Source organism: Drosophila ficusphila, unplaced genomic scaffold (genome assembly GCF_018152265.1).
Source record: "Drosophila ficusphila isolate 14025-0441.05 unplaced genomic scaffold, ASM1815226v1 contig_221, whole genome shotgun sequence".
NCBI lineage: Eukaryota > Metazoa > Arthropoda > Insecta > Diptera > Drosophilidae > Drosophila > Drosophila ficusphila.
In genome coordinates this window covers 50,924-69,920 of record NW_025064119.1, presented here as the reverse complement: position 1 = coordinate 69,920, position 18,997 = coordinate 50,924, and the positions used below count along the sequence as shown (strand labels likewise).

At 39.5% G+C, this 18,997-nt stretch overlaps 1 protein-coding gene across 1 annotated transcript; it reads left to right on the top strand.

Moving 5' to 3' along the window:
• The first annotated feature begins 12,460 nt into the window (after positions 1–12,460).
• LOC122319825 lies at positions 12,461–17,639 on the top strand. Its single transcript, XM_043207638.1, has 4 exons — positions 12,461–12,815; positions 13,974–14,224; positions 14,285–17,422; positions 17,565–17,639. The coding sequence occupies exons 1-4, from the start codon at positions 12,461–12,463 to the stop codon at positions 17,637–17,639; spliced, it is 3,819 nt and encodes a 1,272-aa protein (XP_043063573.1).
• The last annotated feature ends 1,358 nt before the right edge of the window (positions 17,640–18,997 follow it).

The following is an 18,997-nucleotide window of genomic DNA, read 5'->3' as shown; positions in this document are numbered from 1 at the left end:
ATTGGCATCACGGTTTCTTTCGGTGAGCTCATAGTTGGGTGAGCTCTCCATAGTGAGTGTTTTGTACTGTTAGTTGACAATTGCTCTATGTAGCGGCGGTGGACATACATTTCTTCTTGCTGTAGAGCTTGATCAAGTTGACGTGAGGCTTGTTTTAAGCGTTGCTTAGCAGATGGCGATCTGTGACATTGCCATTCTCGGCGTAAGCGTCGCTTTTCGAGGACGAGCTGTTCGATTTGTAGATTTGTCTTTTTTTTGAATGTATTGTGTGTTTGAAGTTTGAGGTGTTGAAACTCGAGCTGCAGAGACGAGTACAGACTCCAGTGAATTATCAAAACTGTCTACGTTGGCTTCTTCGCTGAGGTGAGGACTCAGCTCGATGTGTGAGCTGATATACTTCCTGTACTTAACCCAATTGGTTTTATGTGAGGTCAGTTTTGATGAGTGATCCCATGTTCCTGGGTGTCGGAGTAGTGTAAAGAGGACAGGCGAGTGGTCAGATGAAAGATCCGAAAGGCATTCGGCGCTTATCATATTTTTAGGAATGTTTTTGGTAATCGCAAAGTCTATTAAATCGGGAAGTTTCTTTGGGTCTGCCGGCCAGTATGTTGGAGTGCCAGAAGAAACATAGTCTAGCTTGTTCTTGGCTTTGATAATTGCATTATAGAGCTGCTTCCCTTTTTGGGGTCACGAGACGAGATCCCCAGTGTGTATGCTTGGCGTTGTAGTCTCCTGCTGCTATGAAGTGGTCTCCGAGTGAGTTGAAAAACTGCATAAACTCATCTTCGGCTATGGTGAAGCGTGGGGGGCAGTATACGGCGGCTAGAGTTAGTTGCTTGCCAGTATTTAGGTGTATATTTATTGATGTGGCCTGTATGTAGTTTTTAGCAAATTTCGTATGGTAATGGTGCTTAATACGGCTTCTGATTAAAATTCCAGTCCCGCCATGTGCTTTACCATCTGGATGATTTGTTCCATAGAATGTATATCCTCGTAGTTGGAAATTGTATTTGTTGGTAAGATGTGTTTCTGAAAGCAGCATTACGTCGATTTGATTGTCTAGAAGGAATTGCGCTAACTCGAGTTTGTGCTGCGAAACGCCGTTAGCGTTCCACGTAGATATTCGTAGGGAAGTCATTATTTGGATTGTTGTGAAACCAGCATTTGTATAAGTAGATTTTGGTTTCGCATTAGATCTTGCATAGTTGTACGCATAAACGACATAAACTCCGTAAGGCTTTGTTGTAGACTGCATATCAAAGATTCAAAGTTACTTTTTGGCTGCTCCGGCGGTTGATGCTGCTGAGCCGTGTTCGGTTCTTGGTGTGCTGATTGCGGCAGTGAGATTTTTGGGGCTGGGGTAGCCAGTCCTGATTTTAAAGCGCTTGCGTATGTGACATTTTTGGCAGAGTTCATGGGTCCTAGTGAGGATCTGGCTGCAGTCGAGAAGAAGACTTCAGGGTTTGACCTGGAGGCTATGAACTGATTATTTTGGGTGCGGGCAGTAGATCCCCTCTGGTGGATGCGACTTTTCAGCTCCTTATAAACTGGGCAACCTCTATAGTTAGCAGTGTGATTTCCACCGCAGTTGCCGCACTTTTTCGAGTTCTGGTCATCTTTGCTCGCTGGGCAGTGTGCGGAGTCATGGAGCTCACCACAAACTACACACACCGGGCGCAGTTTACAGTAAGACCTTGTATGGCCATATTCTTGGCAGTTCGCACATTGTACCGGGCCATTGCGTTTGTGCGGCTTCTCAACTGTAATTCTGCGGTGCAGCAGGAACTGAAGATTGTATATAGGGTGCACTTCGTATTTCTTTAGGGGCTTAATTTGTGGCTCGAGCTCAACCTTAAAGAGTGGCTGTGGCTTTCTATCCCTGTTAAGGATATTGAAGACTGTCTTGGCGCTAAATCCCTTCTCTTGTAGCGCCTTTGTTATCTCTGCAGGCGATACTTCGGGCTCTATGCCCTTAAGTACGACTTGCAGGCCCTTGCTGCTTTTTAGCTGATACGTGTAAAAGTTCTTTTTTTTGTCGGTGAGGTATTTCGATAATACTCTGTAATTATCTTCAGACTTCGTTTGGACTTTTGTTTCCTGGATATTGCCCTTTACGAGTGGTATTATGTGGAAGTTGTCCTTGCCAATAAGCTCTATAATTTTGTTGACAAGAACGTTGGAACTTTTTTTCTCGTATGTAAATTGGCGGGGGCTTAGGCTTCCTTTTTTCGACTTCTGTAGATTCGGCGTCATCCTCATAGTCTGCCAAGATTTTAAATCGGTTTGAGTTCGTGGGCGTTTCTATTGCAGCTATGTTAGCATTGCCACGGGTTATTTTCCGTTGAGAGTTAAGGGGGCTCAGCTTCCTTTTGATTTGGATGTACCGATCCATACCAGTCTGCACAGCCTGCTTATTATTTTCCTTGTTATTGTTCTCTTTTTCGGGCAGCGCAGCGGCAGAAGTATTAATGTTTGCGCTGCTAACTGATGACGTCGTTAAACGCGCTGTCGTTACAGTTGCGGTTGTTGTTGTTGTTACGGTTGACGTTGTCAAAGAAATTGCGGTGCTAGTTACTGCGCTCTTTGGCTGCAGAGTCATCGATGGTAGCGATGGGGAGCAAGATCGCGCTCTTTCGCTCTCTACGTTTAAGAATTCGGTCAAGTTTGGGGTAATTGACCGTGTTTGTGTTGAGCTTGCATTACTTTCGGTTGCTTTGAAAGTGAAGTAAGCGTTGTTTCTTTGTACTGAGAGCCGTCTCTCGTCTTGCTCACGTTGACGTTGTGTGCGAACGTCGTTTAGACTCATAGCAATCGAGGTTGAGATTGTTCGAGTTTTAAGTGTTATGTTTTATATTAATTAATTAATTAATCAATATAAACATTAGCGATTTCATCGCTAAAAGCGTCTTTTCGCGTTGTTATTGATTTTCGAAACCAGTCACTGCCCTTTTTGATATTATTATACTTTTTTTCCCGGAGCACAATAAATACACGTCTGCATGCGACGACGATTCGATTTAACTTGAATTTGTTATTAAAATCTCTCTGAATTTGTTATTAAAATATCTATCTAGCTGCATTATTGGTTTATTTTCGAATTTTTGGTCAATATTTTGTAATTTTTTATGACCCCCGACCTGTCAAAATTTGCAAAAAATGGGTTTGCAGAAAAGTGACCAGATCCCAGCACTGCTTAGCCCATAACTTTTGAAATTTTTACCGGATTTAAAAGTGAATTACCTCTCTGAATTTGTTATTAAAATATCTATCTAGCTGCATCATTGGTTTATTTTCGAATTTTTGGTCAATATTTTGTAATTTTTTATGACCCCCGACCTGTCAAAATTTGCAAAAAATGGGTTTGCAGAAAAGTGACCAGATCCCAGCACTGCTTAGCCCATAACTTTTGAAATTTTTACCCGATTTAAAAGTTAATTACCTCTCTGAATTTGTTATTAAAATATCTATCTATCTGCATTATTGGTTTATTTTTGAATTTTTGGTCAATATTTTGTAATTTTTTATGACCCCCGACCTGTCAAAATTTGCAAAAAATGGGTTTCCAGAAAAGTGACCAGATCCCAGCACTGCTTAGCCCATAACTTTTGAAATTTTTACCCGATTTAAAAGTGGAATACCTCTCTGAATTTGTTATTAAAATATCTATCTAGCTGCATCATTGGTTTATTTTCGAATTTTTTGTCAATATTTTGTAATTTTTTATGACCCCCGACCTGTCAAAATTTGCAAAAAATGGGTTTCCAGAAAAGTGACCAGATCCCAGCACTGCTTAGCTCATAACCTTTGGTTTTTTATACCCGATTTAAAAGTGGAATACCTCTCTGAATTTGTTATTAAAATATCTATCTAGCTGCATTATTGGTTTATTTTCGAATTTTTGGTCAATATTTTGTAATTTTTTATGACCCCCGACCTGTCAAAATTTGCAAAAAATGGGTTTGCAGAAAAGTGACCAGATCCCAGCACTGCTTAGCCCATAACTTTTGAAATTTTTACCCGATTTAAAAGTGGAATACCTCTCTGAATTTGTTATTAAAATATCTATCTAGCTGCATCATTGGTTTATTTTCGATTTTTTGGTCAATGTTTTGTAATTTTTTATGACCCCCGACTTGTCAAAATTTGCAAAAAATGGGTTTGCAGAAAAGTGACCAGATCCCAGCACTGCTTAGCCCAAACTTTTGAAATTTTTACCCGATTTAAAAGTGGAATACCTCTCTGAATTTGTTATTATAATATCTATCTAGCTGCATCATTGGTTTATTTTCGAATTTTTGGTCAATATTTTGTAATTTTTTATGACCCCCCGACCTGTCAAAATTTGCAAAAAATGGGTTTGCAGAAAAGTGACCAGATCCCAGCACTGCTTAGCCCATAACTTTTGAAATTTATACCCGATTTAAAAGTGGAATACCTCTCTGAATTTGTTATTAAAATATCTATCTAGCTGCATCGTTGGTTTATTTTCGAATTTTTGGTCAATATTTTGTAATTTTTTATGACCCCCGACCTGTCAAAATTTGCAAAAAATGGGTTTCCAGAAAAGTGACCAGATCCCAGCACTGCTTAGCCCAATCTTTTGAAATTTTTACCCGATTTAAATGTGGAATACCTCTCTGAATTTGTTGTTAGAATATCTATCTAGCTGCATTATTGGTTTATTTTCGAATTTTTGGTCAATGTTTTGTAATTTTTTATGACCCCCGACTTGTCAAAATTTGCAAAAAATGGTTTTGCAGAAAAGTGACCAGATCCCAGCACTGCTTAGCCCATAACTTTTGAAATTTTTACCCGATTTAAAAGTGGAATACCTCTCTGAATTTGTTATTAAAATATCTATCTAGCTGCATCATTGGTTTATTTTCGATTTTTTGGTCAATGTTTTGTAATTTTTTATGACCCCCGACTTGTCAAAATTTGCAAAAAATGGGTTTGCAGAAAAGTGACCAGATCCCAGCACTGCTTAGCCCAAACTTTTGAAATTTTTACCCGATTTAAAAGTGGAATACCTCTCTGAATTTGTTATTATAATATCTATCTAGCTGCATCATTGGTTTATTTTCGAATTTTTGGTCAATATTTTGTAATTTTTTATGACCCCCCGACCTGTCAAAATTTGCAAAAAATGGGTTTGCAGAAAAGTGACCAGATCCCAGCACTGCTTAGCCCATCACTTTTGAAATTTTTACCCGATTTAAAAGTGGAATACCTCTCTGCATTTGATATTAGAATATCTATCTAGCCGCATTATTGGTTTATTTTCGAATTTTTGGTCAATATTTTGTAATTTTTTATGACCCCCGACCTGTCAAAATTTGCAAAAAATGGGTTTCCAGAAAAGTGACCAGATCCCAGCACTGCTTAGCCCAATCTTTTGAAATTTTTACCCGATTTAAATGTGGAATACCTCTCTGAATTTGTTGTTAGAATATCTATCTAGCTGCATTATTGGTTTATTTTCGAATTTTTGGTCAATGTTTTGTAATTTTTTATGACCCCCGACTTGTCAAAATCTGCAAAAAATGGTTTTGCAGAAAAGTGACCAGATCCCAGCACTGCTTAGCCCATAACTTTTGAAATTTTTACCCGATTTAAAAGTGGAATACCTCTCTGAATTTGTTATTAAAATATCTATCTAGCTGCATTATTGGTTTATTTTCGAATTTTTGGTCAATGTTTTGTAATTTTTTATGACCCCCCGACCTGTCAAAATTTGCAAAAAATGGGTTTGCAGAAAAGTGACCAGATCCCAGCACTGCTTAGCCCATCACTTTTGAAATTTTTACCCGATTTAAAAGTGGAATACCTCTCTGAATTTGTTATTAAAATATCTATCTAGCTGCATCATTGGTTTATTTTCGATTTTTTGGTCAATGTTTTGTAATTTTTTATGACCCCCGACTTGTCAAAATTTGCAAAAAATGGGTTTGCAGAAAAGTGACCAGATCCCAGCACTGCTTAGCCCAAACTTTTGAAATTTTTACCCGATTTAAAAGTGGAATACCTCTCTGAATTTGTTATTATAATATCTATCTAGCTGCATCATTGGTTTATTTTCGAATTTTTGGTCAATATTTTGTAATTTTTTATGACCCCCCCGACCTGTCAAAATTTGCAAAAAATGGGTTTGCAGAAAAGTGACCAGATCCCAGCACTGCTTAGCCCATAACTTTTGAAATTTATACCCGATTTAAAAGTGGAATACCTCTCTGAATTTGTTATTAAAATATCTATCTAGCTGCATCGTTGGTTTATTTTCGAATTTTTGGTCAATATTTTGTAATTTTTTATGACCCCCGACCTGTCAAAATTTGCAAAAAATGGGTTTCCAGAAAAGTGACCAGATCCCAGCACTGCTTAGCCCAAACTTTTGAAATTTTTACCCGATTTAAAAGTGGAATACCTCTCTGAATTTGTTGTTAGAATATCTATCTAGCTGCATTATTGGTTTATTTTCGAATTTTTGGTCAATGTTTTGTAATTTTTTATGACCCCCGACTTGTCAAAATTTGCAAAAAATGGTTTTGCAGAAAAGTGACCAGATCCCAGCACTGCTTAGCCCATAACTTTTGAAATTTTTACCCGATTTAAAAGTGGAATACCTCTCTGAATTTGTTATTAAAATATCTATCTAGCTGCATCATTGGTTTATTTTCGATTTTTTGGTCAATGTTTTGTAATTTTTTATGACCCCCGACCTTGTCAAAATTTGCAAAAAATGGGTTTGCAGAAAAGTGACCAGATCCCAGCACTGCTTAGCCCATAACTTTTGAAATTTTTACCCGATTTAAAAGTGGAATACCTCTCTGAATTTGTTATTATAATATCTATCTAGCTGCATCATTGGTTTATTTTCGAATTTTTGGTCAATATTTTGTAATTTTTTATGACCCCCCGACCTGTCAAAATTTGCAAAAAATGGGTTTGCAGAAAAGTGACCAGATCCCAGCACTGCTTAGCCCATCACTTTTGAAATTTTTACCCGATTTAAAAGTGGAATACCTCTCTGCATTTGATATTAGAATATCTATCTAGCCGCATTATTGGTTTATTTTCGAATTTTTGGTCAATATTTTGTAATTTTTTATGACCCCCGACCTGTCAAAATTTGCAAAAAATGGGTTTCCAGAAAAGTGACCAGATCCCAGCACTGCTTAGCCCATAACTTTTGAAATTTTTACCCGATTTAAAAGTGGAATACCTCTCTGAATTTGTTATTAAAATATCTATCTAGCTGCATTATTGGTTTATTTTCGAATTTTTGGTCAATGTTTTGTAATTTTTTATGACCCCCGACCTGTCAAAATTTGCAAAAAATGGGTTTGCAGAAAAGTGACCAGATCCCAGCACTGCTTAGCCCATAACTTTTGAAATTTTTACCCGATTTAAAAGTGGAATACCTCTCTGAATTTGTTATTAAAATATCTATCTAGCTGCATTATTGGTTTATTTTCGAATTTTTGGTCAATGTTTTGTAATTTTTTATGACCCCCGACCTGTCAAAATTTGCAAAAAATGGGTTTGCAGAAAAGTGACCAGATCCCAGCACTGCTTAGCCCATCACTTTTGAAATTTTTACCCGATTTAAAAGTGGAATACCTCTCTGCATTTGATATTAGAATATCTATCTAGCCGCATTATTGGTTTATTTTCGAATTTTTGGTCAATATTTTTTAATTTTTTATGACCCCCCGACCTGTCAAAATGTGCAAAAAATGGGTTTGCAGAAAAGTGACCAGATCCCAGCACTGCTTAGCCCATAACTTTTGAAATTTTTACCCGATTTAAAAGTGGAATACCTCTCTGAATTTGTTATTAAAATATCTATCTAGCTGCATCATTGGTTTATTTTCGAATTTTTGGTCAATGTTTTGTAATTTTTTATGACCCCCGACCTGTCAAAATTTGCAAAAAATGGGTTTGCAGAAAAGTGACCAGATCCCAGCACTGCTTAGCCCATAACTTTTGAAATTTTTACCCGATTTAAAAGTGGAATACCTCTCTGAATTTGTTATTAAAATATCTATCTAGCTGCATCATTGGTTTATTTTCGAATTTTTGGTCAATGTTTTGTAATTTTTTATGACCCCCAACCTGTCAAAATTTGCAAAAAATGGGTTTGCAGAAAAGTGACCAGATCCCAGCACTGCTTAGCCCATAACTTTTGAAATTTTTACCCGATTTAAAAGTGGAATACCTCTCTGAATTTGTTATTAAAATATCTATCTAGCTGCATCATTGGTTTATTTTCGATTTTTTGGTCAATGTTTTGTAATTTTTTATGACCCCCGACTTGTCAAAATTTGCAAAAAATGGGTTTGCAGAAAAGTGACCAGATCCCAGCACTGCTTAGCCCAAACTTTTGAAATTTTTACCCGATTTAAAAGTGGAATACCTCTCTGAATTTGTTATTAAAATATCTATCTAGCTGCATCATTGGTTTATTTTCGAATTTTTGGTCAATATTTTGTAATTTTTTATGACCCCCCGACCTGTCAAAATTTGCAAAAAATGGGTTTGCAGAAAAGTGACCAGATCCCAGCACTGCTTAGCCCATAACTTTTGAAATTTTTACCCGATTTAAAAGTGGAATACCTCTCTGAATTTGTTATTAAAATATCTATCTAGCTGCATCATTGGTTTATTTTCGAATTTTTGGTCAATATTTTGTAATTTTTTATGACCCCCGACCTGTCAAAATTTGCAAAAAATGGGTTTGCAGAAAAGTGACCAGATCCCAGCACTGCTTAGCCCATCACTTTTGAAATTTTTACCCGATTTAAAAGTGGAATACCTCTCTGCATTTGATATTAGAATATCTATCTAGCCGCATTATTGGTTTATTTTCGAATTTTTGGTCAATATTTTTTAATTTTTTATGACCCCCGACCTGTCAAAATTTGCAAAAAATGGGTTTGCAGAAAAGTGACCAGATCCCAGCACTGCTTAGCCCATAACTTTTGAAATTTTTACCCGATTTAAAAGTGGAATACCTCTCTGAATTTGTTATTAAAATATCTATCTAGCTGCATCATTGGTTTATTTTCGAATTTTTGGTCAATGTTTTGTAATTTTTTATGACCCCCGACCTGTCAAAATTTGCAAAAAATGGGTTTGCAGAAAAGTGACCAGATCCCAGCACTGCTTAGCCCATAACTTTTGAAATTTTTACCCGATTTAAAAGTGGAATACCTCTCTGAATTTGTTATTAAAATATCTATCTAGCTGCATCATTGGTTTATTTTCGAATTTTTGGTCAATGTTTTGTAATTTTTTATGACCCCCGACCTGTCAAAATTTGCAAAAAATGGGTTTGCAGAAAAGTGACCAGATCCCAGCACTGCTTAGCCCATAACTTTTGAAATTTTTACCCGATTTAAAAGTGGAATACCTCTCTGAATTTGTTATTAAAATATCTATCTAGCTGCATCATTGGTTTATTTTCGAATTTTTGGTCAATATTTTGTAATTTTTTATGACCCCCGACCTGTCAAAATTTGCAAAAAATGGGTTTCCAGAAAAGTGACCAGATCCCAGCACTGCTTAGCCCATAACTTTTGAAATTTTTACCCGATTTAAAAGTGGAATACCTCTCTGAATTTGTTATTAAAATATCTATCTAGCTGCATCATTGGTTTATTTTCGAATTTTTGGTCAATGTTTTGTAATTTTTTATGACCCCCGACCTGTCAAAATTTGCAAAAAATGGGTTTGCAGAAAAGTGACCAGATCCCAGCACTGCTTAGCCCATCACTTTTGAAATTTTTACCCGATTTAAAAGTGGAATACCTCTCTGCATTTGATATTAGAATATCTATCTAGCCGCATTATTGGTTTATTTTCGAATTTTTGGTCAATATTTTTTTAATTTTTTATGACCCCCCGACCTGTCAAAATTTGCAAAAAATGGGTTTGCAGAAAAGTGACCAGATCCCAGCACTGCTTAGCCCATAACTTTTGAAATTTTTACCCGATTTAAAAGTGGAATACCTCTCTGAATTTGTTATTAAAATATCTATCTAGCTGCATCATTGGTTTATTTTCGAATTTTTGGTCAATGTTTTGTAATTTTTTATGACCCCCGACCTGTCAAAATTTGCAAAAAATGGGTTTGCAGAAAAGTGACCAGATCCCAGCACTGCTTAGCCCATAACTTTTGAAATTTTTACCCGATTTAAAAGTGGAATACCTCTCTGAATTTGTTATTAAAATATCTATCTAGCTGCATTATTGGTTTATTTTCGAATTTTTGGTCAATATTTTGTAATTTTTTATGACCCCCGACCTGTCAAAATTTGCAAAAAATGGGTTTCCAGAAAAGTGACCAGATCCCAGCCCTGCTTAGCCCATAACTTTTGAAATTTTTACCCGATTTAAAAGTGGAATACCTCTCTGAATTTGTTATTAAAATATCTATCTAGCTGCATCATTGGTTTATTTTCGAATTTTTGGTCAATGTTTTGTAATTTTTTATGACCCCCGACCTGTCAAAATTTGCAAAAAATGGGTTTGCAGAAAAGTGACCAGATCCCAGCACTGCTTAGCCCATAACTTTTGAAATTTTTACCCGATTTAAAAAGTGGAATACCTCTCTGCATTTGTTATTAAAATATCTATCTAGCTGCATCGTTGGTTTATTTTCGAATTTTTGGTCAATGTTTTGTAATTTTTTATGACCCCCGACCTGTCAAAATTTGCAAAAAATGGGTTTGCAGAAAAGTGACCAGATCCCAGCACTGCTTAGCCCATAACTTTTGAAATTTTTACCCGATTTAAAAGTGGAATACCTCTCTGAATTTGTTATTAAAATATCTATCTAGCTGCATTATTGGTTTATTTTCGAATTTTTGGTCAATATTTTGTAATTTTTTATGACCCCCCGACCTGTCAAAATTTGCAAAAAATGGGTTTCCAGAAAAGTGACCAGATCCCAGCCCTGCTTAGCCCATAACTTTTGAAATTTTTACCCGATTTAAAAGGGGAATACCTCTCTGAATTCGTTATTAAAATATCTATCTAGCTGCATCATTGGTTTATTTTCGAATTTTTGGTCAATGTTTTGTATTTTTTTATGACCCCCGACTTGTCAAAATTTGCAAAAAATGGGTTTGCAGAAAAGTGACCAGATCCCAGCACTGCTTAGCCCAAACTTTTGAAATTTTTACCCGATTTAAAAGTGGAATACCCCTCTGAGTTTGTTATTAAAATATCTATCTAGCTGCATCATTGGTTTATTTTCGAATTTTTGGTCAATATTTTGTAATTTTTTATGACCCCCGACCTGTCAAAATTTGCAAAAAATGGGTTTGCAGAAAAGTGACCAGATCCCAGCACTGCTTAGCCCATAACTTTTGAAATTTTTACCCGATTTAAAAGTGGAATACCTCTCTGAATTCGTTATTAATATATCTATCTAGCTGCATCATTGGTTTATTTTCGAATTTTTGGTTAATGTTTTGTAATTTTTGTATGACCCCCGACCTGTCAAAATTTGCAAAAAATGGGTTTCCAGAAAAGTGACCAGATCCCAGCACTGCTTAGCCCATAACTTTTGAAATTTTTACCCGATTTAAAAGTGGAATACCTCTCTGAGTTTGTTATTAAAATATCTATCTAGCTGCATTATTGGTAAGTCGGGTCATCCAGACGCAGCAGATATGTAGATTCTCTTAATGCTAGCTCTTAGCTTATCTGCATAATTACCATCCCTCTCTCTCTCTCTCTTTATCGTTCTATTCACCACTCTCGTTGCTTGTTGGTTTATACTTTCGGTCAGCAATCGGCTGATCCGCGTCTTTATTCAATTCAATTGTATTCTTCCTTTCGATCTCACGGAACATTTTTGTAACTCATTTTTCGTCGAAATAAAATCGCTGCTCTCGCATAAATCGAACTCAAAATTTTGTTAATTCTTTAATTTCCACAGCTCATAAAAAAGCTTATTAGCTAAACATTGGTGACCCCGACGTGATTTGTGCATAAAAATACCCAGTGCAATTCACAAGAATTAATTTATTTTACCAGCTGCATATCTCTTTTAATCGGTGCTGCAGCTTCGTTGTGCGTTGGCCGGCCATAAACAAAACAAATTCGTATAAGTTGATTTGTGCAAATAACATAACACAAGCTTGTACATAAGGCGGTATATAGACCAGATTTTCGTTATTTTTCTTTGCGCTCATCTTCCCGCTAAAGCCGAATTTTGCCCGCCGAGTTGCAGCTGAATTGTGCGTTTGCCTGCCCTAAACAATATTAATGTATATACATATATTAATTGATTTGTGCAAATAAACAAATTGTTACACAAACTCGTACATAAGGCGATATACCAGCAGCGGATCATTTTTCGCTATTCCCTTTTTTGCGTTCATCTTCCCGCTGAAGCCAAATTTGCCCGCCGAAACTGCTGCATTTATTGTTGTTGTTGTGCCTGCTTAATATGTCTCAAGAAAATTCGGTAAGCGTCACCGACAATGGCAATTCAAACAGGGTGACATTTCTGAAGCGCAAGGCAACTTCAATGTTTAATAGAGTGGAGCGGTTAATGGAATCTCTTTCAAGTTCGGCTTTGAATTCTTTTGACGATTCTGGCCTTCATGTGAGGTTGGAACTTATCGAGGAACTTCAAACGGCATTTAAAAGGGTTCTCAACGAGCTCGAAGAGTTGGATTTTGAGGAAATTGGAAGTGAATTGGAGGAGAAATTTGATGATGTCATCGTAGTTCTGAAGTCGACGGTTCGATCGGAGATCACGAAGCGCTCCTCGCAATTACAACATTCAACTTTTGCTGATGGTAATACGCCCGGTCTTTCCGGCCATCAGCAGCGACAAACTCGCCGAGCGATTCCACTTCCCGCTCTTGAACTTCCGAAATTCGCTGGAGGTTATGCGAATTGGGCAGATTTTTATTCCATGTTCACATCCATCATAGACAGTCATCCTGACCTGACCAACATAGAAAAGCTGCAGCATCTACGTTCATGCCTGAGGGATTCTGCGTTGGAAACCATCCGCTCGCTGGAAATTTCGGATGGCAATTATTCTGTTGCTTTGAACTTATTGCAAAACCGATTTGATAATCGTCGTTTGGTTTTTCAGGCACACATTACTGAGATCCTGGGGCTTAAGGCAGTGCAAAGTGGTTCCGTCTCGACGCTTCGTGATCTGTCAGATAAATTCAACGCTCATATTCGTGCTTTGAAGGGATTGGGCACGACTGAACAAATCGCAGGATGCATCATCGTCCAAGTACTGCTGCAAAAGCTAGATCCTGCGAGCCAGGCCAAATGGGAAGAGCGGTTAGAGGATCCAGCATTCGTCAATGTAATTCCGACGTGGGAATCCATGGCATCGTTTTTGGAGCAGCGATGCAGGACATTGGAGACTATGGATTTCGCCATGGCAAGCTACGCGTCTGGCAATCAGGTGGGAAATAATAGAACGTCCAATTCCCGTAGATCTGCTTTTGTTGCCACAAATATCAACCCATGGATTTGTTCATATTGTAATGCTTCTGGTCACTCTATTCACTACTGCCAAGATTTTAAAGCCCTGCCCCCTACTAATCGGCTTCAAGAAGTGAAGAGACTCGCGCTTTGCATAAACTGCCTTAAGTTAGGGCATCAGTTGAGACAGTGCAATTCCAGCAATTGTCGTGCATGCGGAGCTAAACACCACACCCTCCTTCACTTGGGAAATTTGGCCTCAGCTTCCCCACAGGCAGGATCTCAGCTTCTAGAAGCTCATGCCTCTATTGTACCCAATACTGTCGTTGAACCATCTGCCGTGCCTTCCACATCCACTGCTCTTATTGCTCAGGATTTCAGTACTGACATTGTGCTCCTAGCCACTGCCACTGTTCTCGTAAGAAATCGGTCTGGAGTTTTCGTTCCATGTCGAGCCCTTCTTGACTCCGGTTCTCAGCTGCATCTAATAACATCTCGCTTCGCAGATCAGCTTCAAATAAAGAAGATAAAGACTTCGGCTTCTGTGACTGGAATAGGTGATTCCAGCTTTGTTACCAATGGTCACTCAGTCAATATTACGATGCAGTCCCGAACCTCTGAATACACGGTGAACATAACCGCAGTTATTGCTCCCAATATAACTGAGCGACAGCCTAGTTTCAATGTGGACATCGGCAGCTGGAAAATACCGCAAAACATACAATTAGCTGATCCTACATTTTATGTCCCTCAGCGTGTGGATCTCTTGATTGGAGCCAGTTTATTTTACGAGCTGTTGTGCGTTGGGCAAATTAAGCTCCCACCTGGATTACCGCTTATACAAAAAACTCGCCTGGGATGGGTTGTTTCCGGAGGATATGGCGTCTCCAATGGCTCATCGTTAATCTCGACCATTCCTTTACCTATCGTTAGTAGGGATAATAGCTTAGATCGACTTGATGATCTTCTTCGTCGATTTTGGGAGGTGGAAAGCTGCGTGGAGCCAATTGCGCATTCTACTAAGGAAGAACAGGACTGTGAGGCGCACTTTAAAAAGCATTTCATTCGTTCCCCTGCTGGAGACTATTCTGTTCGTTTGCCTGCCAAGCTCAACCTGGAATTATTGGGTGAGTCCTACCAGCAAGCTTATCGTAGATTCCTGTCCCTAGAGAGGAAGCTAGATCGTCGGCCAGCCTTGAAGGCCCAATATGCGGCTTTTATAAAGGAATACTTTGACTTGGGGCACATGTCAACAGTTGCTGGCGCAGACCTCGCTTCTTGTCGCTTCTTTTTGCCTCATCATTGCGTCACAAAGGAGGATAGTTCCACTACAAAGCTTCGCGTCGTTTTTGACGGATCTGCCGCTACTTCATCAGGCTACTCTCTCAATGATTTGCTCATGGCAGGCCCCGTAATTCAACATACCCTGTTCCAGATTTTAATTCGATTTCGCTCATACCCGGTAGCCATCACTGGAGACATTTGTAAGATGTACCGTTGTGTCAAGGTACATCCAGAGGACAGCTATTTGCAATGCATTTTATGGAGGACTTCCCCACAGGACAAGCTGCAAGTATTCAAGCTGGACACCGTCACTTATGGCACGAAGCCTGCATCATTTCTGGCTGTGCGGGCTATGCATCAGCTGTCAACAGACGAGCATTTTTCGTTTCCGCTTGGGGCTGAGGTCATTCAGCGCGACTTTTACGTAGATGATCTGATATCTGGAGCCCAGACCGTGGACGAGGCTATCATCATTGTAGATCAGACCTCTAAAATTCTGTCCAGAGGAGGCTTTAAACTTAGAAAGTGGTGCTCAAACGTGCCAGCGGCTTTGTGTGGAGTGTCTGACGAAGATAAGGAGTCATATTTGAAGTTTGATGACGGCACTGACTTTACCAAAACTCTGGGTTTAGCCTGGGATCCTGCCTCTGATCAGCTATTGTTCTCGTTTTCTGTCTTGCAGTTGACCTCAAGTCCCTGTAGGCGTTCTGTCTTGTCTGCCATTGCACGATTTTATGATCCTCTTGGATTGGTTGGTCCGGTGATAGCAAAAGCGAAAATTTTCCTTCAGCAATTGTGCAAGGAAAGGTTATCCTGGGATGAAAGCCTTCCTGAAGCTCAGAATACGGAATGGAATTCGATATGCAGGAGTTTTGTGCAAATCAAGCGTTTGTGTTTCCCTCGGCTAGTTCTGTCTCCTAACTCTGAGATTCAGGTCCATGGATTTTGTGATGCCAGCATGGAAGCATACGGCGCCTGTGTCTACATCGTGTGCAGTGGACAGTCGCAGTTGCTTTGTTCAAAGTCAAGGGTCGCTCCCTTGAAGACACTCACCGTGCCCAAGCTGGAGCTTTGTGGAGCCGATCTCTTGTCTAAACTCATCTCGGAAGTAGCTGGCACCAACGTATTTAAGGGGCAGTATTATTGTTGGAGTGACTCTGCGGTTGCGCTGTCCTGGATCCGAGACGAGCCCTCCAGATTCAACATGTTTGTGGCAAACCGAGTTGCTGCCATTCAAGAGCGAACCGATTCGATGGAGTGGCGTTACGTTCCAACTTCTTTGAATCCGGCTGACATTCTTTCCCGAGGTGTCCTTCCCACTGAGCTGAGCGAGTCCCCTATATGGTTTAACGGGCCGACATTTCTTTGCAGACCCAAGATTGACTGGCCTTCCCCAATCCTTGCTGAGAAGTCAACACTTGAGCTTCGTCGAAAGGTCCTGCTAATTAAATCGCCATACGTAGACATCATAGCCTGTTCCAAATTTGCAAATTCCTTCGCGTCGCTTCAAAGGATTTTCGGATACGTCTTCAAATTTATCAATCGCATTCGGCAGCCGGATCTTAAGGTTTCGGATATCCAAAGCGGTACTCAGTTGTTGCTTCGTCTGGTTCAGCGTTCTCATTTATGGGAGGACATTAAATCCTTGCAGTCTAAAGGAGTAGTAGCCCAATCTAGTTCGCTTGCATCTCTATCTCCTTTTATTGATCAGTTTGGGCTTCTTAGAGTGGATGGCCGACTAAGGAACTCGTCGCTGGATTTTAATGCCCGTCATCCAATCATATTGCCACGGAGCCATCCTGTCACTGCCGCCATCGTTACTCATTTTCATGAGCGCAATCTGCACACTGGACCTCGAGCCTTACTCTGCATAGTTCGATCCCAGTATTGGCCTATTGGGGGGAGGAAGACAGTGAGCAAGGTTTTGAACAAATGCGTCAGATGCTTTCGAACGAAGCCTCGATTAGTGGAGCATGTAATGGCGGATCTCCCAAAGGAGCGATTGGATGGTTCTCATGCATTTGAAGTCACTGGCATTGACTTTTGTGGACCATTCTTTTACAAGCCGGAAGTGCGAAACAAGGCCCCAGTAAAATGCTACGTTTGCGTCTTTATCTGCTTCGCAACAAAGGCCATTCACTTGGAGTTGATCAGGGATCTCTCAACGGTATCATTTCTGCATGGCCTCAAGAGATTTATATGCACCAGGAGAAAACCGCGGCAGATTTGGTCGGACAATGCAACGAACTTTGTGGGTGCACGCAATGAGCTGATTGAGTTGAGACGCCTGTTCCTCAGCGACGAGCATCAGAAAGCGACGTTGGATTTTTGCCTAGCGGAGCTCATTGATTGGCGTTTTATTCCTCCCAGATCGCCGCATTTTGGTGGTCTCTGGGAAGCTGCGGTGAAGACGGCGAAGCACCATTTCTACCGCGCTATTGGGCCTTCAGTGTTGGCCTTCGACGAGCTGCGGACTCTTCTGTGCCATATCTCGGCAGTAGTTAACTCCCGGCCTTTAGTCTCAATTTCAGAAAATCCCGCTGACCTGGATGTGCTAACGCCAGCCCACTTTCTGAATGGTGGCCCACCATCCTCATTCATCGAGCCGGATGTGACCGCCCTTAACTTCAATCGGTTGGATGGCTGGCAACGTGTGGCCTACTTGCAGCAGGTCTTCTGGACCCGATGGAAGGAAGAATACCTGACGCTACTGCAGCAGCGCTCCAAATGGCGTACCCCGAAGCCTGGCCTAGTTGTCGGTGACGTGGTGCTGGTTAAGGATGAGAACTTGCCTCCGATGAAGTGGCCCCTAGCGAGAGTCGTTGAGCTTCTCTGTGGTGGAGATGGAGTTGCTCGAGTTGCCGTTCTCAAGACAACATCTGGAGTGACAAAACGAGCAGTTAATAAGCTGTGTCTGCTGCCCCTTAAGGATGCTGTTGAAAGCCAGGCTTCCAACGGGGGAGTATGTCGGGTCATCCAGACGCAGCAGATATGTAGATTCTCTTAATGCTAGCTCTTAGCTTATCTGCATAATTACCATCCCTCTCTCTCTCTCTTTATCGTTCTATTCACCACTCTCGTTGCTTGTTGGTTTATACTTTCGGTCAGCAATCGGCTGATCCGCGTCTTTATTCAATTCAATTGTATTCTTCCTTTCGATCTCACGGAACATTTTTGTAACGCATTTTCGTCGAAATAAAATCGCTGCTCTCGCATAAATCGAACTCAAAATTTTGTTAATTCTTTAATTTCCACAGCTAATAAAAAAGCTTATTAGCTAAACAATTGGTTTATTTTCGAATTTTTGGTCAATATTTTGTAATTTTTTATGACCCCCGACCTGTCAAAATTTGCAAAAATGGGTTTGCAGAAAAGTGACCAGATCCCAGCACTGCTTAGCCCATAACTTTTGAAATTTTTACCCGATTTAAAAGTGGAATACCTCTCTGAATTTGTTATTAAAATATCTATCTAGCTGCATCATTGGTTTATTTTCGAATTTTTGGTCAATATTATGTAATTTTTTATGACCCCCCGACCTGTCAAAATTTGCAAAAAATGAGTTTGCAGAAAAGTGACCAGATCCCAGCCCTGCTTAGCCCATAACTTTTGAAATTTTTACCCGATTTAAAACTGGAATACCTCTCTGAATTTGTTATTAAAATATCTATCTAGCTGCATTATTGGTTTATTTTTCGAATTTTTGGTCAATATTTTGTAATTTTTTATGACCCCCGACCTGTCAAAATTTGCAAAAAATGGGTTTGCAGAAAAGTGACCAGATCCCAGCACTGCTTAGCCCATAACTTTTGAAATTTTTACCCGATTTAAAAGTGGAATACCTTTCTGAATTTGTTATTAAAATATCTATCTAATGCTGCAACATTGGTTAATTTTCGAATTTTTGGTCAATATTTTGTAATTTTTTATGACCCCCGACCTGTCAAAATTTGCAAAAAATGGGTTTGCAGAAAAGTGACCAGATCCCAGCACTGCTTAGCCCATAACTTTTGAAATTTTTACCCGATTTAAAAGTGGAATACCTCTCTGAATTTGTTATTAGAATATCTATCTAGCTGCATCATTGGTTTATTTTCGAATTTTTGGTCAATATTTTGTATTTTTTTATGACCCCCGACTTGTCAAAATTTGCAAAAAATGGGTTTGCAGAAAAGTGACCAGATCCCAGCACTGCTTAGCCCATCACTTTTGAAATTTTTACCCGATTTAAAAGTGGAATACCTCT

What these genes read in the sequence shown, in the direction of transcription:
- LOC122319825 (XM_043207638.1), top strand. Translation starts at nt 12,461, where the DNA reads ATGTCTCAAGAAAATTCGGTAAGCGTCACCGACAATGGCAATTCAAAC. An exon ending in ACATTCAACTTTTGCTGATG is followed by an intron (nt 12,816 to 13,973) that starts GTAATACGCCCG and finishes CTCGCTTCGCAG; the next exon opens with ATCAGCTTCAAATAAAGAAG. An exon ending in CATTTTATGTCCCTCAGCGT is followed by an intron (nt 14,225 to 14,284) that starts GTGGATCTCTTG and finishes GGGCAAATTAAG; the next exon opens with CTCCCACCTGGATTACCGCT.